General features: G+C 39.3%; 1 protein-coding gene across 1 annotated transcript in view; it reads left to right on the top strand.

The window, feature by feature from the left end:
* The window catches only part of ADAMTS3 (ADAM metallopeptidase with thrombospondin type 1 motif 3), a 143,256-nt gene that overhangs the window by 116,529 nt on the left and 4,814 nt on the right, over positions 1-21,913 (top strand). Inside the window, exons 14-21 of the mRNA XM_042470322.1 lie at positions 131-264; positions 643-766; positions 2,453-2,533; positions 7,278-7,441; positions 9,955-10,120; positions 10,783-10,915; positions 13,019-13,226; positions 15,177-15,294. Of these exons, the coding sequence (XP_042326256.1) occupies positions 131-264; positions 643-766; positions 2,453-2,533; positions 7,278-7,441; positions 9,955-10,120; positions 10,783-10,915; positions 13,019-13,226; positions 15,177-15,294 (1,128 nt within the window). The remainder of the gene's footprint in view (positions 1-130; positions 265-642; positions 767-2,452; positions 2,534-7,277; positions 7,442-9,954; positions 10,121-10,782; positions 10,916-13,018; positions 13,227-15,176; positions 15,295-21,913) is intronic.

The raw sequence follows: 21,913 nt of genomic DNA, 5'->3' as shown, positions 1-21,913 counted from the left end.
TAGATTGATAAGTCAACACTCATTGACGTTCCAGTGATTAAATGAATTTGCTTTAGTTGGAACTAGCAACTGTGTTTAAATCTTAGGATACACTGAGAGTACATTCTGACTGCATTCTTGTATTACATAGCCACCAAGAGGTGCCAGCTTTATTGCCAATCCAGAGAGACAGGAGATGTTGCTTATATGAAACAACTTGCCCACGATGGAACACGCTGCTCATACAAAGACCCATTCAGCATTTGTGTGCGTGGAGAGTGTGTGGTGAGTTTTTTAGTTTTTTTATCATATCGATTGCTTTTTGCAGCTGAAGTTCTTCATAAGAAAATGATTTGGACAAAATATCCATGCATCATGGCCTGAAATCCTGAAGAGATGCTGTGAGTCAGCACAGATAATATAAGACCAATTTGTGTATTCCTCTTAATATTTCCTGGGACCATGATGCAGTGATAAATTCACTGCCAATAGAAAGTACCATTTACCAGGAGGGATATTTAGATCTTCCAAAGTACAAGCAACCCTTGCTTTTATTTAAAATGAAAACCAAAAGTGACACGTTTGATCTGGACTGTGTGCCTTTCCAAATGATATTTTCTATGACTCTTGGTTCTGCTGATACATTTGAATGTCTCTCTGCAGAAAGTGGGCTGTGACAAAGAAATTGGGTCCAACAAAGCTGAAGACAAGTGTGGAGTGTGTGGGGGAGATAACTCGCACTGCCGAACAGTAAAAGGAACCTTCACTCGAACCCCTAAGAAGCCTGGTAGGAATACTTTCACTTCAGAGAAGTCTAGTTGTTCATCTGTTTGTGCATTGCATTTGTAATAATAACTAAAAACAAAAACCTAAAGTAAAAAACTAGAACTAGTAGTCCATTGCACCTGTGGAGATTCCAGTTTTGTAGACAGTCTACAATAGACACTGCATCTTGAAATCTGGCTGAGCTAATACATAAGTAATGGGGGAAGGTTCTATTATTGGATGGTTGAAAACTGTACTTGAGACCAACATTTGGAGATAGTGAAATGAAACGAAATTTTATTTATATACCACCGTTCCTATGATCACAGTGGTTTACAACAAAGTAAAACACAATACAATACAAATTACAATCAGCATAAAAAGCATATACTACAATACAGCAATCAAATAATAAAACAATCTAAAATTACATTAAATAGTGTACAGCAGCGAAAAAAGACAGGACATGTCCCCAACCAACCCAGTGACACCTAATTTTCAATCACACAATAATGTTTTACTATTGTCGTAAGATGTTTTGTTGTTTTGTTGTTTGCATTGATGTTTCCAGAAAAGTCTAATCAGCTTTTTCCAACAGGGAAACAATTAAGCAAGAGATGCCAAAATGAACTCAAAGTTCTGGAAAATGAAATCTGCAAGTATCTGACTGTTTTTTTTTTATTAGTCTTAGCTTTCATTGACTATTATTTTAAAGAATTGCTGCATTTTTTAAAAAAAATGCAATTTAGAATTTATGTGATGAATTTGATTCATTAAAATGCACTCCTATGAAGACATAGTCAATGAAAATTCAAGACTTTGATGCCCATTCGCTAACAAAAAACATTCTGTTTAAGGGAAGACAAGAGGCGCATTCACTTTGCCCAAAGGAGCTCGTGATGTTTCTGTTTCTGAAAACAAAGAATCTAAAAATATCCTGGGTAAGTTTTGCCCCACTGCAGGATGTTGGGCATCCATGACCACCATTGCTTCACTTCTCATTGCTGGCCAGTCACTTATAAGCATTGTAAGAAGAGGCAAATGTTTCCTATGAGATTGTCTTGATCTCTTATAATGAGAATATTCTGACCATTGAACCTTACTTTCCAAAGTCTATTGTCCATTAGTGTTGTTTTTTTTTTTTAAAAATCAAGTTGAGCTTTCTTGGAATAAAGTATTTGGCTACCATTAGCAATTTCAGCAATGCCCCAAAGCCCAGATTTTAGCTATTGCTGGAAGCAGGAATGACTTCTCCCCTGTAATACATATTTACCACAGATGCATTTACAATATGAATGGCATCTTAAATTTACAATACATGTAGAGCATGCTCAAAATTTAGGGATACTTTAGAGAAATGTACAATCCATGCAAACTGCTATTTTCATTCCACAAATCATAGGAAACAAACTCTTTGTCTAAATTATCCGGATTGCTATGGTCTCCTGAGAACATAACAAAGTGGTTTGCAATAAAATTAGCTTGTTTCCCTCACTGATCCATACAGAAGTGGGGGATGCAATGCAGCCTAATCACCAATATTGCAAACCTCTCTGTCCTTTTCATTTACATTCCATGGGCTTATGGATGTACCAGCTCTGCAGATGGGGTCCACCATCTTCTTGCGACCTGCTAACGCTAGCAATTATTTCTCTTCTTTTGTTTTCTACTCTGCTTTCTCCCAAATGCCTTGCTGCACATGCCAAAGGGTACCTTAAGATGTTTGACATCCCACCGGGTGCTAGACATGTGAGCGTCCAAGAAGACGAGGCTTCCCCTCACATTCTTGGTAAGTGCTTCTTTGCTTCGGTTAACAGCCCCGATTCCAAAGTCTCACACCCCATTCTGAATGATCCATAGGAGTTGTATGTATGCTCTGCTTCCTCTACTAAACTTGAAATCCCAGGACACCTTAGGTTAGAGTCATGCTAATTGATGCGGGGTCAACCAATATAACTGAGTTGTGCAGATACTTATTTAGTTCATTTCTACATCACCTAAATACCTAACAGTGTAAAGTAGTACCGTGCACTTCTACTGGCAACCACATACAATATTTTGTCTTTGCAAAATGTCCTCTTCACTATATGCACTCTTAAATTTTAAGTGTGTTCAAGAAGAAGAAGGTTTTGTCCTTGAGAGCAAAAATTGTTGTCTCCATTTTGAGAAACTGGTGAATAAGTGACAAATTTAACAGGTTATTTTTTTTTATCCTTAATGTTGAACCAGCCACCATCAGTGCCCCAAAATAAAGAATAATGTGTGATTCCAATAGACACATTTTAGCAGCAGCAAAGCTGTAGTGACATCAGGAACACATCCCCATGTCATTGTGGAGCATATTTTCTGTCTATGAGAAACACTTTGTGCCTCTTAAGAGATACTCAGTCCAACTATGCCTCCTCTATATTATACTGGATCTTTTAATCAACCCCCCTCCCCCATTTAAAAGTGGTATGTGCTTTCCCCACTGAATGAAATAGGTGCATTAATTTCTCTTTATATTAGTATTTGGGGTGTATTTGAAGTGTGTACAATTTGGTTTTATGAAATTACATAAAGGACAACAAATTTTGATAGTGATGCCACACCAATAGCATCTCTTTTCAGTGATTACATTCAAAGGATCCATTTTGAGGCACAGTTTTTATGCCATCTGCCATGTTGTCTGAAATCTCAGCAGCTCAAAAATAGCGTAATAAATAAAATAGAAATATGACTTCTATTGGTCCTTTGGTAAAGGATTTAAGAAGGGTTATGAAGACAGTATGGGAGCAGAATGGGAAGGTACATCGTTGACAGGCAGCACTCTTGAAGCATTGTGGAAGTGAAAGGCTCAGAAACCAAATGGCTCTGAAACATAGATGTAGGAATATAAATAATATTTGCAGATAGATTTTTTTCCTAAAAAATAGTGCCCTGACATGTGGAGACAGCACTTGAAAATCATTGACAGCTGCTGCAAGAACTTTCACCCCTTTGAGAGAGAGAAGCGGCTAGTGTCTATTTTTGATTTTTTTTTTCTCATAAAAAAACCCTTTTGCTGAGTTTTGTAAAAACTGCATCTTGCACAAATGCAGATGTAGTTTGCAGAACTGCAATATTCTTGTGCAAAAAAGTTGTATACAGTTTTTGTGCGTGAAATGGCCATATTTTTTTGGGGGGGGGCACGAATTTGAAATGTTTTATTTTTATTTTTATTTTTTTTATCTCTGTACATGGATGGACAACTTTAGTACACCCACTCTGGACCTGATCTGGGCCACAACCCTGCTGAACTTGTTGGGAAAGCTATTCATTTCTGCTTTTAAAACACACACACACACACACACACACACACACACACACACACACACAGAGTCTTATTTTGCTAAAGCAGCAGTGGCCAAACTGCAGTCCTTCAAATGCTGTTGGACTACAGCTTTCATAATTCCCACTCAGAATTTGTTTGTTATTATGCACTTTCAAATGAAAGAGAGTGGCTCTAAAGAGGGTGGCTTGCCATCTAATGTGTTTCCATGGCTGAGTAGGGATTTTAACCCTGGTCTCTAGAGTCCTAGTGCAACATTCAAACCAATACACCACACTAGCTCCTTGGCCAACCTATCTAATGGCAGGAAATACTAGGGGTTGTAGTACAATTGAACACTGAAGTTCAAGCAATTGTATTTTCTATAAAAATGCACAAATGTGAGAGCTGGTCAGTGAAAAAAAGTTGACAGAAGGAAAATCAACTCATTTGAGATGTTGTGCTGGAATAGAGAGCTGAGGGTACTATGGATGGTCAAAAAGACCAAGAAATAGGTCCTAAAACAGATCAAGCCCGAACTCTCACTGGAAGCCAAGATGATTAAGTTGAGGCTGTTATACAGTGCACCCTTGCCTTACTTGGGGGATTCGTTCCGGACCTTTCCACGTAAGGCAAATAGTGCGTATGCTCGAGCCCTATTGAAAATAATGGGGCTCGTGCATGACCTACAGCACAGTGCACACACCACAAGTGTACATGCCATTGCAAACCCATCAGTGGCTTTCAGTGTAAGCTCAAAGCTACATAAAAGACACCTGCATGTGACGCGAGTGCACTGTTCTTTGGTCACAAAGCAAGAAAACACAACCCATTAGAAAAGAAAACAATGCTAGGAAAGGTGGAAGTCAGTACGAAAAGAAAAAGCCTGCTTGCCAGATGGTTAGACTCAATCGAGGACACAGCCCTGAATCTGCAAGAGCTGAGTAGAGCAGTTGAGGACAGGGAGTTTTGGAGATTCTCATTCACAAGGTTGTCATGAATCCAGATAGACCTGATGACAGTTAACAACAACATCAACAACACAACCTGGAGGGTTGTATTTTTCCAAGCTCTGCACTGAAGGCTTGCTTTAAGGGACAATGGTCAATGTCATAGATTTCTAAAAGCATGGTTTTCTCCCACTCCCCCAATGTATTGTTTATCTAGTGGTAGCACTTGAATGAGGTCTGGGGTGCATGAAACTGGTTGTCAGTAGTGGCCACACACAAAGGGTTGTTGCATGAGAAGCATTTAAACACTTAACAGTACTCTGTGGAATTGCTTATTAATATCACTCTGTTCTTGTGCCTCCATTTGTGTGCTTCAAATGGAAAAATATATGTGTGCATCTCATTGCATGTGCCTTTTCTCCATGTACATTCCTCTGTTTTATTCGTCTGTCTTTGACTCTCTGTCCCTATTAGTGACATGTGGCTTTGTCTAAATTGGTCTCTGTTATGTTGCATGTTTTTGAGTGGCAGCAGGCAGGGTGGCAATTATGTTTATTTTTCATCACTAAAAGAACATAAAAGAATGAAATAGCACCTTACAAATGTAACAAGTTTTATATGGTATTGATTTTCATGGACTACAGACATGTTCATCAGATCCCACAGGATTGAGAATTCTGCCCCATATAGGTGTATTGCACACATTTTTTAAAGACAAGAGAAAGTGATTTCATTTTAAGAAGTAGCCCAAGGAATTTCTTTGATTTTGTATTATTAAATTTAAAATGAGCTAGAAATGTCTTTTTACCATTCTCTTGGCTTCTTGGGGGTTAACATGAACTTTGCAAACTAATTAAATTTTCCAACAATTTGGGGTTGTTGTTTTTTAATTTAGATCTCCACAAAAAGAAAAAAGAAAAACAGCAGCAGCAATATAGCACTCATGTCACAAAATTGATCCTTCACAGATACATGTCACTTGAGTTTCTAGGCATTTGTTAAGACTGCAGTGTAGGAGCTGCTTGCTGAAAAATGCCAAGAAGACTATATTTCAAAAATCAGGAAAGCAATCTCAGAAGAACTTTACTGATATTCATAATCTTCTTCTGCTCAGTTCAAGAGGCAGCTGCTCCCATAATTAAGTCCTCAAATTCCTAAAATCAAAATACAAAGAGAGATACAACTCTATGTTGCCACTACAAAGAATTGGCCCTCTCATTCCCTGCTCAGAAAGCAAAATATCATTCCCTAAATCAAGATGATAATGATATAATTTGTTCTCTTTAGGGATTAAACAGCTCCTTTCCTTACCAGTTTTCTCTTTCTAATGCTTTTTATCAGTCTGTGTATTAAGACTGTAACCTTAAGAAAAGACCAAAAAAAAAAAAAAAAGATAATTAAAAGGAATGCATTTCATTCATTTTTTCACTAGTTTTGGGAGGTGGAAAAGTTCTGCTTTCATCAAGACCATCAACCCAATAAAAATTCATACCACTCTTACTCTAAATTGTACAGTGGACAAAATTTTTGAGCAGGAATACTCTCTTTTAGGGATGGACAGATCAGTCTGTTTTTCACCCATGACAGTTTCCCACTCAGCTTGGCAACATTACTTTTGGCCAGTAGCCATGCTGGCTGGGATAATGTAGTTGTCATCCCAAAAAGTAACTTGGCAAGCTCTGGGTTTGCTCATATGTATCTGATCATAGGTCTGTTCCAACCAATGTCTATGTCAGCTAAGTGTTTTGTTGTTTTTAAATAATAAAAATATGGATTTTTTGTTATACGCAGTTCTAACATACATGCTTTATTTGTTCCTTGCACAGATTCTCCTCTGAGCCTGGAATGAATTTGAGTGGAGAATTATACCTAGAGGAGAGTTGCAGTAGAGAAAAGGAAGGAGGATTGAGAATATATCCACACTATACATTTATAATGGTTTGATATCACTGTACATACCATCTTAAAGAATCCTGGGATTTGTAGTTTGATGAGGTACTTAAAATTCTCTTCTAGAGATTTCTAGGCGAAGAGCTCTAGTAGAAAAATGTAGGCACTCCACCAGCCTAACCATCTCAGAATTTTGTGCCATGGGGCCATGAACAATTACAGTGATATCACACTGGTATAGCTGTGTGAGGTAGATATACTCTTAAGAAGCTCTGGATCAGCAAAAGAAAATCCATGGGTAGAAAAAAACACACATTGTGTACCTATTGTGAGAAAAAGAAATAATCACCTGACAATTTATATAACAGCAGCTGATCAACTGTCTGTGGTTTTGCTGTTTTTAGCCATTAAGAACCAAGCAACAGGTCACTATATTCTGAATGGTAAAGGAGAGGGGTCCAGCTCTCGTTCCTTCATTGATCTGGGCTTAGAATGGGAATACCACATAGAAGATGACATAGAGACACTTCAGACTGATGGACCATTGTATGATGCTGTTGTTGTGTTGGTAAGTCACACTACATTCACTCTTTCATAAAAATGTCATGTGTGGATGACAGGGCCAGTGGCTTGCATCCCAGGCCAAGCAGAGTTCAGATTCTTCCATTACAGAACTATTGAGAATATCACTAGGCTGTGGTTCAAGAATGATTTTGCCCAGCTTGTTATCAACCAAATTGAAAATGCTGGTTTATCAGAGGTTTGATGACAAACCAAAATTCACTATATTGCTTGCCTAGGAGTGCAAAGCACTATCATTTATATGTAGGATGTCAAACACACCGCAGTTTTCAGTATAAAGGTATTGGGCTGCCTTTGATTTAGTGAGTCAGGCCTGTATTAGAAACTCCCAGGACACACTGTAATGTCATGGGTTTGTATTTGAAAATGTTGCTTGATTTATGGGTTCTGTATTAGAAGATGAGGTAAGGAGCTTTAACAAAAAAACAAACAGCTTCATTTATATACCACTTCATACTAAACTAACAGTGTCTAAGTGGTTTACAGTTGTAATCTAATTGCCCCCAACAATCTGGGGAATCATTTTAGCCACCTCCTCGGAAGGATGCAAGGCTGAGTCGAGCTTGAGCCCTTTTGCTGGTATTGAACTTGCAACCTTTGGTTTTGAGTGAGTGGCTGCAGTACAGGCATTTAACCACTGCACAACTAGGGCTCCTTTAGGGAGGAGGAGGGAATGTACTGTTGAGGTGAATGAGTTTGTGATTGACAACTGGAGGTTTGGTATGAATGGGGAGTTGGTTTGCCTAGGGTTTGAAAGGAGTGCAGAGAAAATTGTTTGATGGGGTTTGGTTAGACTAGGGTTGGGCTGAGACGAGAGTTTGAAATGACTGGTAAGGATCTGATTTAGCTTATAAAGAGTGAGAGAATGTATGTGTGCTGTTTTAAATGTAAGAAATAAATAATTTGTTGGGCTGTGCTTAACGTCTTTAAACAAAGATTGTTTCTATACAACCTTAGCCTCCTGAAACACTATTTATCTGAGATCCTGGATTCGGATAAGTTGTCTGTGCTGACAGCAATCAATATAAGTGGTGTCCTCTGAGGATAGTAGTTGCATAAATCCTCATAGGTACCTTGAGGGCCTTTAGATGGTCTCCACAGTTGGTGTCACATAGGGGGGGGGGCAGGAAGAAGTTCTTACATGGTGTCAGGGTTGGGGTCAAAGAAAGCCCTCACTCCTAGTAATTGCATTGGGGATCATAGGAGTCTTCACATTTGGCAGATTAAATGGTAGAAGCTTTGCATTTGGCCACAGTGGGATTGCCTGAGAATAATCCTCACAGTTGATGGCAGTGTGGTGGAATAAAGGAGGGGACCCCATATTTCATAGCACTGGTGGGATTGCCTGAGTGGAAAACTTCACATTTGGTGGCAACATTGTGAGAAATCCCCACACACATTACCCAAATATTAAGCTGTGGCAATACCCTGTTAGGCAAAGTAATGAAACTTTGGATAAACATAGATGGTCATTTGCTGAGTGGTAACTTACCAAACTGAATAAGCCTACCATCTGTATTGATGTACCAAGTGGCAAAGAGAATTGTGAAATACTCATTTTCCTGTTCAATAACCCACAAAAGCCAAAGATCAGAAAAATAACAGCAATGGAAGCAACAACAATGACAACTATGATGGTAAACATAACCAAGTAATGTCATAGTAATAAAAGAGGCAAGAGAAGAAAGAGGAGTAATTTGGTAATATTAATATTATTATATTATCACTGGTCATGTCCAGTCTCCCTAACCATTTGGCAAGATGGCACAGATCAGCTGTTTTCCAGGTGGTTCCATGGACACACTACTATGTACCTAGCTGTGGTCAGATCAGTTTAGAATAGCCAGGAAATCAAGGGTCTGGCTGGACTTTAATCCAGTAATGCTGCCATAGATCTAAATCTTAGTGAATTGTTTTAAATGAAGTAGACCCACTGCATCAGTAGTTGAACACTGAGTGAGCACATAGATAAATCCTATTGACCGAATAGATCTATTCTAGATAGGACTAACAATAATAATAAACACATATTGGCTGGAATCATAGTTCTGATTAAAACAGACCCATTCAGCCAATTGTTGAATGGAGATCAACGTACAGTTAAATTCCATCAATCAACGGATCTTCTCTAGCCCAAATAGGGCTAGATAAGTTGTGATAGGAAGCAGCCATCCCCAATAGAAGAAGAAAAAGTCCATAGTAACAGAGCAGTCATGGAGCGTGTACCCTTAGATTTTCATCTACTGAGAGAGCAAATGGCTAATACAATTGCTTTGTAAGTAGAGTAGAACCACTGAAACAATGGGATATGCATAACTGTTAATTTATTATTCCATAGGTGATTATCTAGGAACACTCTAGTTGAGATTAGAAATCAGATTTAGGCCCTTGCTTTTCATGTTTCTTCAGAAATGCTAAGTGGAAGGAGTAGGGAAGATGTTGTACTTTTCAAGACTGAGAGTTTGTATTGTTCCTTTCCCCCCTTTTTTTCTTTTACAGATCATTCCTCAGGACAATGACACTCAGTCTAGTCTGACTTACAAATACATCATCCATGAGGATTCTGTACCCAATGTCAATAGCAACAATGTCCTTCAAGAGGACCTTGATACATTTGAGTGGGCTTTGAAAAGTTGGTCACAGTGTTCCAAGCCATGTGGAGGAGGCATGTGTTCATTATTTCATTATCGAGGGGAAGGGAGTAAAACTAGGTGTGTGTGTGTGTGTGTGTGTGTGTGTATTTTATAACTAGATAGAACTACCTGTTGGGATGGATCAATCAGTGGCTAAAATCCTTTGGGGGGCTATGCTAGCAGGTCTACTTTTTTCACTGTATTTTGTCTCCTGGCTGAAAAATGGATTTCCCACTATGCAAGAAAACCAGTCAGAAAGAATAACACAAAGATTTGTGCAAAATTAGTCTGCATTGTGGAGAACCACACAAACCAGTGGGCCTATTCTAGATTTCTTAACCATGGTTGAAAAGCTACCAATATTATTTGTGCACCTAAGAGGTGTGGAAATTTGGGACGTAGGTAGGATAGGAGAAGTCATATATGATGGCAGTGTGCCTGCAGGCAGTTCTCCAGCTTAAGAAGTATCTGATGACATACAAGGCTATTTCACATCTGTTCAGCTTTTAGATCATTGAGCCATGATATTCCCAAGGTATCAGATCTCCTGAGTAGTTAACACACACCCCTTGTTTGATTACAGTTGAGCTGTAACTTCCCGTTGTGTGCTTTTCTTTTTCACTTTCAGCGCTATTAATTTTTGCCTGCTGTTTTCACCCAACATGAAATTCATGACAATTTTTTTTCCTTACAGGTTTTCAGTACACCAAATACGGATGCCGCAGGAAGAGCGATAGCAAAATGGTTCACCGTGGCTTCTGTGAAGCCAGCAAAAAACCGAAGCCTATTCGCAGGATGTGCAATCTTCAAGAATGCACACAGCCCTTGTAAGCATCTACTCGCGTTCAATGCCCTGTCTGCACTAGTGACATAGGGCAGCAAAATGGCACTTGGCTTTGCTATTCACTGTCTTGCAACTTTGCTGAAGACCCTGCTAGGGATGGGCAAATCAGTCTATTTCCACTTCAGTTTCAGAGCTTGGAACAGTTTTTTTTGCTGCAGTAGTCCAGAAAAGTAACTTTTTGATATCTCATCTCAGTTTCACATGTGTCTAGTAACACAGTCATAATTGGTTTTGTCATTCCCTGTAAGAGCAAAGTATTCCAAATATTTTCTCCCGGCTAGGCAAAACTTTTAACACTCACACACAAACATATGAAAATTGTTTTGAATATATGAACAACTGCCTGCTTTCAGAAGCCCTTGCCTGAAATTTGTGGTCCTCAATAAAAGCACTGTTGCATGTCCATCACCTCATTGAATGTACATGTCAGGGCTTTCTCCATAGGAGCACAGTGTCTGCAGAAGTCCTTCCCAAGGCCAAAGAAGTCAGTCTGGCTGCATCCTTCTTGAGTTTCCAGAGGGCAGCTACATTTGTGTTATTTCATATGACCTTTGGCCCTTAAAACTGGAGTGGCTGCTTTGGCTGTGTAAATGCTGTTTTTTTCCCAAACTATTTTAACAGAACTGTTTCTAGGAGCATCTGGGGTTGTTTGTTGTTAACTGCCCTCAGGTCGACCCCAGCTCATGCCAACCCTGTGGATGAAACCTCTCCAGGGATGCATCTACCCTAGGAGCATCTACACTGGAGAAATAATGTAGTTTGACACCAATTTAATTGCCATGGCTCCATCCCATAGACCCCTGGATTTGTAGTTTTGTGAAACACCAGCACTCTTTGGCAGAAAAGGATAAAGACCGTTTAAAACTACAAATCCCAGGATTCTGTAGGATGCAGCTACAGCACATAAAGTGGTGTCAGACTGCATTGTTTTCGTAGCGTAACTGCACCCCTAGTGTTTTTTTAATTAATGTTTTTATCTGGTTTATCTGTTTATATTTAAAGTTTTAAATAATCTTTTTATCTGTCATGCATCACCTCAAGGACTCAGGCAGACTGAGAGTTGATAAATAAATACTTTAAAGAAATAAACAGTAATAAAAGCCATTGCTATATTATTATTATTATTATTATTATTATTGGGGTGGAAATAAAATGTTCACAAAAAATGTTGAACTGCAAAAAATATCATAGAGTAGTTGATCATATTTGGAAGCAGCTTCTCAGAATGCCAAAATAGCCATTCTCAAGGATAAAATGTTCAAATATTCTTTACACCTTTATTGTAGCCATAGGACTGTGGCATACAGTTTTCATGTAACTACACAATTAAAACAGACACACATTTGCATTCACTTTTAATGCAGCTTTCCCATGTGTTCAAATACAATTTTTTGTATGTGGATATTAGGAGATATCTCTATATTGTAAATAAGTTTTCTTAATGTCCACATTTTTGTATACGGCATTTAAGATGAGGATGGCACCACAAAAGTGCACTTTCCAAAGCATGACTGTGCTTGCATCCATGTAGAAGTCCATGAAATATGAATTAGATTGGGTGAATTATCATCCACAGTAAACTCAAACTGTAAGAGACATATAATAAATAATGGAGAAATTCAGAACCAAAGCAAAATTAAACAGTATAAAACAATTCACTTGGGAATGAAAACCATGTTTGATGAAGTGAATTTCACTCAGGAGTTTCCTTTGCCTAACAGGCAAAGCTGAGATTTTGCTGTAAACTTTGCTGTTGATATTTTGCTTTTTCCACATTTGGTTGGTGTCTTAGCAAGTGGGGAAAATTGGTCCCTGTTTCATAGCTGAGATGGGAAGAAATCGGATGTGCTAAACATGGTATTATGGAAAATTATATCTCCCACACAAGCTTTTTCTCTTTTTAGTCACCAAATTGGTTGTAGATCTATCGATACATTATTAAAACCCATTTGCTCCTATCTGTAGAACTCTTCTCTCAGGAAACTCAGTTATTAATGAATCATCAAATATTTGTGTATGCATGCAATCAGTATTTGGAGTTGTTTACCATTTTTCAGCTCAATAGCTCTTCTTTTTCCCTCCCCAGCTGGGTTACGGAGGAATGGGAGCACTGCACCAAAACCTGTGGGACTGCTGGTTATCAAATCCGAACAGTCCGTTGCATTCAGCCGCTTCACGATAGTGCAAACCGCTCTGTGCATTTTAAATACTGCAGTGGGGATAGACCTGAGAGTCGTAGGCCTTGTAACAGAACTCCATGTCCTGCTCAGTGGAAGACATGGCCGTGGAGTCCAGTAAGCACCCCATGTCTTCTATGTTTAAGTTATTGACAACTAGTGAAATGGTTAAAAATCCCAGAGCCAGCTGTTCTTTGCGGATGTAGGAACTCCATTGTAAGTGCTAGAACTGTACAGAAAGGTGTATGCTTTTAGTAGGGCATGTGAACATTTCTCATTCCCAGTTCCATTGACCTTCTTTGAATCCCGTTTGCATTTTCTTCTCTTCCTTGTTTCATCATGGTTTGTGAGATTTTCTACAGTCTGAGTCTTCCTTATCTGCAATTTCAAAATATGAAATATTCCAAAAACCCAAGCTTTTTCCATTGGTGGCTGAGATAGTGACACCTCTGCTTTCTGTTGGTTCAGTGTATACAAACTTTGTTTCAAGCACAAAATTATTAAAAATGTTATATAAAATTATCTTCAGGCTATGTATATAAGATGTATATGAAACAGAAATGCATTTGGTGCTTAGACTTGGGGCCCATCTGCAAAGTATCTTATAATGTATAATAAATAAATAAATAAAGTTTTTATTTCTATCCCGCTCCTTCCTGTGATCAGGGCGGCTTACAACAAAAGTTAAAACATTCATACAAAAACATTAAAATACAGAGTATCAAAGCCATCTTACAACAAGAAAAATAACAGGCAAAAAAGCCCCATAGCCCAACCTCTTGGCCACGGAAGAGGAAGGAGGCCCACAGGATTTTATTCGGGGAATGCCTGTTGGAACAGGAAGGTTTTCAGGTCCTTCCTGAATTGGGCCAGGGTGGTAGTCGAGCGGAGCTCAATGGGCAGCGTATTCCAAAGGGCTGGGGCAGCAGTGGAATATGTCCTCCGTGTAGTGGAGGATAATCTCGCCCCAGGCACCTTCAGTAATTGCTGCCCATACGTTCTGAGGGTGCAAGGCGGAATGTACGGGGAGAGGCGGTCCTTTAGGTATCCTGGGCCCAAGCCATATAGGCAAATATTCCAAAATTTTGAAACAACTGAAATCCCAAACACTTCTGATCCCAAACATTTTAGATAAAGGAGATTCAGTCTGTATTTATTTTCGGTACTGAAATTTGGGCATTTCTTTTACACACTAACTAAATTCCATCTTTGTTTGCACAATTAATCTTATTTTTTGCTATAATTATTTTCCCACTTAACTGAATCATTTTTCTGCATTTTTTTCTAAACCATGTGCATTTCTACCATGATTATTTCAAAATATATACAGTACAAAATATATTTGCAAGCCTCAATAATGTGCACATGCTGATGGAAAGGTGCACATTTTCTCACCAAAAGTAACAAGATAGAAGGTGTACAAATGCTATTGTCATTGACACTGTTAGGTCCAATTATATTTCTTTCTATTCCTAGTATTTGGTATACATTTCCCCCAATTTGTCCATTATTCATGCCTTGCTTTTTAGGTATGCATTGAAACTGAATGTGTTCCCCACTAAATAAAATGGGTTTGTGTTGTTGTTATGCGCCTTCAAGTCAATGCCAGCTTATAATGACCTTATCCTAGGGTTTTCTTGAAAGGGTGTTCCTCTGTGTTCATTGTGTTCCTCTGAAGCTGAAAGAGCATGAATTGTCCAAGGTCACCTAGTGGGCTTCCATAAGTTCGCAGGGGTTGAACCCTGGTCTCCCAGAGTCCTAATCCAGCACTCAAACCACTACTGTGCTGGCTCTTTTTTAAAATATGCACATTTTAAGTTTTGCCTTTACTTGCATATATTCCAGAATATATGAATCTGATGTTTGAGCTTCCTTGCTATTCAAAATAATGTGCCTCCTGTTATAAATGATCTCTTAGAAAATGAATGGAATGAATTTTTTAAAGAAAAACCTTGGTTAAAGTGAATTTCTTTCCCAGCCCTATGAAACAGCCTTTACTCATCTAGTTAAGGATATGATTGCCAAAATTTATTCTTCTCTGTGGTACTTTGTTGCTTTTCTCCATAGTGTTCTGTGACCTGCGGTGAAGGAACAGAGTCCAGGCAGGTCTTATGCCGTACTGGTAACCAATGTGATGGAGAAAAGCCAGAGTCTGTGAGAGTGTGCAAGCTTCCCCCGTGTAATGGTAAGCAAAACATTACCCCTGGTTAATTAAGATGGGATTGTCTACTTTTTGGTATTTACAACACAGTTCCTTTGTACCAGTAATGAGTGCTTCTGGGCTGACAGTTCTTGCTAACAATGAAAAGGAAGCCAAAAACCTTGTTAATCTGTCTTTTTTCTCTTTCTTTCATTTATTTTAGTGGAAAGAAGGAAAGGTATTTAACCTGGGGGAGTGAGGTTAAGAGCTGACATGATAACCATATTTGAATACCTGAAAGGAAGTTGTACTGAAGATGGAGCAATCTTCTTTTATGCTGCTCCTGAGACTAGGACATGGAGCAATGGATTCATATTACAGGAAAAGAGATTGAACCTAAATATTAGAAGGAACTTCCTGGCAGTAAGAGCTGTTCAACAGTGGAATAAGCTGCCCCAGAGTGTAGTGAGTCTCCTTCTTTGGAGGTTTTTATACAGAGGCTGATGGCCATCTGTCAGGGGTGCCTTGATTGCATATTCCTGCATGGCGGGGGTTAGACTGGATGGCCCTTGAGGTCCCTTCCAACTCTATGATTCTATGATTCTGTAATAGTGGAACATGGAAGGGTTACAAACATCCCTGTCTGGATTGCCCACACACTATGAATGAAATAGTATTGAGAGACTATAAAAGTTTCATCTGGAAACACCCAGTAACTAACAATTGTTGCTAAAACAACTGTTCTTCTTATTTCTGATATTAAAGCACAGTAAAATTAAAAGCTATTTTAAAAGACATTGTGTGTGTGTGTGTGTGTGTGTGTGTGTTAAAAACACAGCTCCAACTTTAGAAGCTTGTTCCTCAACAGCCAGTCAATTTTGATTGCCTCCCTACAGAAATATAATAGGGAGCAGACCACCCTCTCAATAAGAGGTTCAGAAAGTGGGAGCAGCCACCAAAGACACTTCTTTCACATCCTTACCACACACAGCTATTAGGATGGTGGGGCTGAGAAAGCCTTCTCCCAGAGATCTCATAGCCCAAACTGATTCATATGGGGAAATACAACCTCTCCCTTGGACAAAAAAATGCACTGACCTAGCTAACAGAATATTTTCCAGCAGATATAGAAACCTTACTTATAGCAGTTCAAATTAATCACCTATCTAGGCCAGTATTTTCTATCCTAACTCTCCAGTGTGTCATTAGGATGGTGAAGCCACCCTGGACTTTACCATGAATATTAAAGGTGCTGAAATTCAGGACTAGAACCCATAGTAGATTCACTGCCCTACTGACATAGTAGGGCAGTGAAGCCACTAGCTGTCATTCATTTTCTCAGAACAGAGCTCTATCCTGACATCCACCACTATAACTAGAGGTGCCAGGGATTGAAATTGACACAGGATCTTGGAAAGGCAAATCAACTACCATGATTCCCTCCTGCATCTGGAGAAAAGTTCTCTCTCTTGGCCTTTTCATACTACATAGTTACAACACAATGGTTTCACCTTTAACTGACATAATTCTATCCCATGTCATCCTGAGATTTGAAGTTTGGTGAGGAACTGTAGCTCTCTGGCTGAGAATTCTTTTTCTAACAAAATTTTTAAATGCAAATCCCAATATCCCATAGGATGTTCCCATGCCTCTCAAAAGTGAAACACAGGGCTATCATTCTGTAATGTGAAAGGATGTCCTGAGAAGACACACCATAAAAATAGTAGGAACAAGAGGAGTCCACTGTTGCCTAGGTGCAATGGTATCTAGGACAACAGGCAGTAATATTGTTGGATGCTTTCAAGTTGTTTCTTATGATGAGCCTATCATGGGGTTTTCTTGGCAAATTTCTTCGGAGAGGGTTTGCCATTGCCATCCTCTTGAGGCCGAGGGAGTGTGACTTGCCCAAGGTCGCCCATTGGCTTTCATGGCTGAGCAGGGAGTCAAATCCTGGTCTCTTGAGTTGTAGTCCAATGCTTAAACCACTACACTACACTGGCTTTCTAGATTTATCTAAAACAAGTGGTGAGGAATTTGTGTCACTCCAGATGATGTTGGATTGCAGCTCCCATCAAAACTATCCAATAGAGAGAATGGTTAAAGATGGTGGGGCATGCTGTGCATAAACACCTGGAGGGCCACAGTTTTCCCATCCTTGTCCATATGTTTTATTTTGGTTAACCTCTGGAAGTGTTATTTTCCCAACCTGCAGAAACAGGCCTTGAAGAAGAAAGCGTAACTTTATGAAACCTGTAGTGTTTTCTCACCATTTGGACACCAGAGGGAAGCAAAGAGTTGCCTGCTATATGAACATGGGTTTTCTTCTAGGAGAAATTGTATTTTTCTATCTGTCGCTCTCTTTTTTAAAAGAACATTATTTATAAAACTATTCTATTTGTCCCTCATGCATTCCTGGCTCAGAGTAAAGAAGGAGAACTCAAGTAGCATCCCTCAGACAACCAAAACTTCTTTCTAGATACAAACCAAGATACTGTTGTACACTTAGCAAGCTAGTTTCGCAAACCGAATGTGTGTTATTGCATTTATTTCCCCCAGCTGCCATGGGGGATTTTACTTGATTTGTGAAGAAATGGCATGTGTTTTAACCATTGAATCCAGCCATATAAGAAGTGTGCACTGGGTTATACAGTAGGTCCTCCACATTTGCTGGGGTTTGGAGCATAGGACTCCCACGAAAGAGGGAAAACTGCAAATAAAACACTGTTCTTTTTACCTGAGAAAACACCTCTTTAGAAATCTCTACGTTCTCCAGAAAAATCAGTGGTCAACATGAGCCAGAGCATGACTATAGAATCACACTGGAAGACCTATAAATGCCTAGAGAATTGTTCTCTCTAGACATCTCTAGATTCTCCATCTCACCTCCATCTTGGCAGAGTGTGCTGGAGGACCTAGAAATTCCTAAAGAGGACATATTAATCAAATCTGTGAATAACCAAATCCACAAAAGTCAAAGTCGCACACCTGGAGGTCACTGTACACTCTTTTAAGACAAATTCTGAACTCCATGTTGTGACATTATCTTTGTTAAGCCACCCGGAAAGTAACCCCCCAGAAAAATATCTGTGTGCAAACTTTCTGAAACAGTGGCTGTCAAACTTTTAGATTTCCACCTCCCAGAAGTTGCAGGACCAATGGCCAGGAATTCTGAGGCCAGAAATTCGAAGCATTTGGAGAGCCAATTATTGTGAACCCCTTTTTATTTTATTTTTTAAAAAGCAAATAGGGAAAGGGAAAATGATAATAATGAGGTTTGCATGTTATCTTCAGACCGTTTGACAGGAAGAGTCTGCAGATTATCCCCTTGGGCCTGGGGCCATTGCGGCTGTGACCTGATCATAGAATCATAGTGTTGGAAGAGACCACAAGGGTCATCCAGTCCAACCCCCTGCCATGCAGGAATACATAATCACACAAACCAATGAGCCTGAGTTGACAGTTTGCAACCTTTAAAGAAGCCTGTCAAGGAAACCCTTTTGGACATTGGCTTCAGCACCGTGGATAGTTCCTAAACCCTAGAATAATTCACCATCCCATGGGCATGGAAGCCAAGAGAGAGCATTGGAATTCAAAGATACAGTCGTGTTAGTCCGTAGAATCAGTATGTAGAGAGATCTTGCAACACCTTTGACCCTAACTGAATGAAAGAAGTTGGCAGCATGAGCTTTGGTAGACTTGGGTCTACTTCCTCAGATGCATTTGGTGGAGTAGCTGGCTTTCCACTCCACCAAATGCATCTGAGGAAGTAGACTTAAGTCTATGAAAGCACATGTTGCCAACTTCTTTCTTTCAGTTAGTCTCAAAGGTGCTACAAGATCTCTCTGAATACAGACACCATTGGAGTTAGTGCCAAAGCAGTTAAAAGTAGATATTAAGAAACCGGGTGTATGTAGATCCCTTTAGGGCCTATTACTCCCAGAATTCTCCAACCAACATGGCTTAGCCGATGCCTGTGTTGATTTCGAGGTTCATAGAATTGTAGAACTGGAAGAGACCAGAAGGGCTATCCAGTCCAACCCCCTGCCATACAGGAACTCTCAATCAAAGCATCCCTGGCAGATGGCCATCCAGCCTCTGCTTAAAGACCAAGAAGGAGACTCCACCACACTCTGAGGGAATGTGTTCTACTGTCAAACAGCCCTTACTGTCAGGAAGTTCCTCCTAATTTTGAAGTTCTGGGAGTTGTCCTCCAAGCTCTAGATAGCTGGGCTACAATTTATTAGTTTTTTATGGGTTTTTTGGGCTATGTGGCCATGTTCCAGCAGAGTTTCTTTCTCTGCTCTGTTAGAACATGGCCACATAGCCCAAAAAACCCACAAAAAACTATGGATGCAGGCTATGAAAGTCTTCGACTTTACATTACAATTTATTAATTTACATACAAAAATATGGGATGTATGCACTAAGGACAGAGGGATTTTAGACCAGGAAAATAACAGGAGAATAAGGGTTAAACCCGCTAGCTTTTCAGTCCCAGTCCAAATATCTCTTCCCCTCCTATGTAGCTCTACCATTGACAAACAAACAAACAAGAAAGCAATACAAAAACCGTAGGAGGGCTCATTACACAACTTCCAAATTCACATCTAGCTTGGCTCAGGATGCTGTTAATGTTCTGTTATGTTCTGAGAATGCTTGCCAATCTCTTGAAATTGTTGTTTTGCCTAGAAGCAGAAAAATAATTTATGAAACTGGAAAATTCAAGATTACATCTTGCAACAAATGAAACGAGGTGGAGGGGAGATAAAACCCATTTGTTTTGCCACTCATATGACTTGCAGTAATTAGCATTGCTTAAGCGCAATGAGGCAAAAATGCCCAGTGTGTGTGTGTGTAGAAGTGAATGCACCTCCAAGGAATGTTCAAGCAGAAGTGGGTAACTGTGGTCTTCCAAATGCAAGATGGCACCATTAGGGTCATTCCCCCTTGACTTTGCTAGGCTGGGGATGGTGGGAGCTGCAATCCACCAGCAAATAGAACTCCATGGTTGACCATATCTGGTTTAGAGAGTAGATGAGAAACTTCTTTATGCTTTTTAAATTAATACTGTTTGAATAAATTTCACACTGACACATTTTTGAAGAAGAAAGGGACAGAGATCTAATAGTCATATAATAGAGTGCAATGAAGAAGTGGAATCCTAAATTAAATATAATCTCTAAAAGAGGTGATGGTAAGATGCACAGCTGCGTCTTAAAACAATAAAGGGTTGTGGGATCCCTTTCTGTACATTTTGACATTTTTAAAAAAGAAATCTTTTGAAATTTTTCATTTCATTGCTGTTTTAAGGATCTGTGTTGAGTGACTTCTTTCAACACCAATATTAACTGTTATTCTTCAGTTTTGAAAAGCAGAAGCCACCCTGGGAATTTTCTTAATTTTGAAGTTGGCGTTATTAACTCCATTAATAAAATAATTATGGATTGATACAATGATTTATACAAAAAAACATTCATTATAATAATAATAATAATGGATTAATAGTGAAATTTAATTCCCTCATGATTCTTAATTCATCTTTACTTTCTTTGTTGTTTGTTTTATAAATTGACATATCCTTCAAGATAAAAGTTTCCAAGTGAATATCTCTCTCTCTCTCTCTCTCTCTCTCTCACACACACACACACACACAGATCCACCAAAAATAATAAAAACAATACAACCCTGATAAAAAACACATTAAATTAAAAAAAAACAACAGTAACACTGAGGTACTCTAGTCAGATGTTTAAAAACCTGCAAGCAAATTTTAAAATGCAATGGCTCCTGCCACACTGCCGGGTTAATGCAATTTGATCCCACTTTAACTATCATGGCTCAATGCTATGGAATCCTTGGATTTGTAGTTTGTTGTGGCATCAGAGTTCTCTGACAGAGAAGACTAAATATCACACAAAACTACAAATCCCAGAATTCCATAGCAGAGTCATAGCAGTTAAAGCAGTGTCAAACTGCATTAATTCTGCAGTGTAGATGCAGCCTTATTTACAACCCCTCTCCTTATTTAATAATCTTGTACCAGACCTGAGATCTTTTGCAGGTCTGGGTTTCAAGAGTCTTTGAGTAAGTATGAAGGTTAATTTGCACCACCACAGACCCACAACAGCCCTCACTGCCCCATTTTGGGCCAAATTTATCCCCCAAAAGTGACTTTAGACCTACTATTGACTTTGTCGTCTTTTTTCCCCCCTTGTTTTGGTTGGTTTGGGGGTGAGGGCTATGCCGGGCATTAGGAGAAACAACCAGGTAGACAGAGAGGCTTCTGACACCTCTGTCTGTCTTGTTGTTGCTGCTGCTGTTGGCCTTCAAGTCGTTTCAGACTTTTCTTGGCAGGTTTCTTCAGAGGGGGTTTACCATTGCCATCTTTTCTCTCTCTACCTGCCCTAAATATGCCAGTGGTGATGTGTACTCTGCCAGTATGATGTAGGATCCTCTCCATTTTCTCTAACGTGTATTTGTGTGTTTGTGTATGTGCGTATTTGTTGCCTGTTAATTTATGGCAGCCCCATGAATTTTGTAATTTTCTTAGGCATGGGGAATACTCAGTTCCTGCCTCTGATATATAGACTACAGCATCTGGTTTTCATTGGGAGTCTCCTATCCAAGTACTTACCAGAGCTGACCCGGCTTAGCTTCCAGAATC

The sequence above is a fragment of the Sceloporus undulatus genome, chromosome 5, assembly GCF_019175285.1.
Source record: "Sceloporus undulatus isolate JIND9_A2432 ecotype Alabama chromosome 5, SceUnd_v1.1, whole genome shotgun sequence".
Taxonomy (NCBI): Eukaryota; Metazoa; Chordata; class Lepidosauria; order Squamata; family Phrynosomatidae; genus Sceloporus; species Sceloporus undulatus.
The sequence above is the reverse complement of the archived record's forward strand: the minus strand, read 5'-3'. Positions and strand labels throughout refer to the sequence as shown.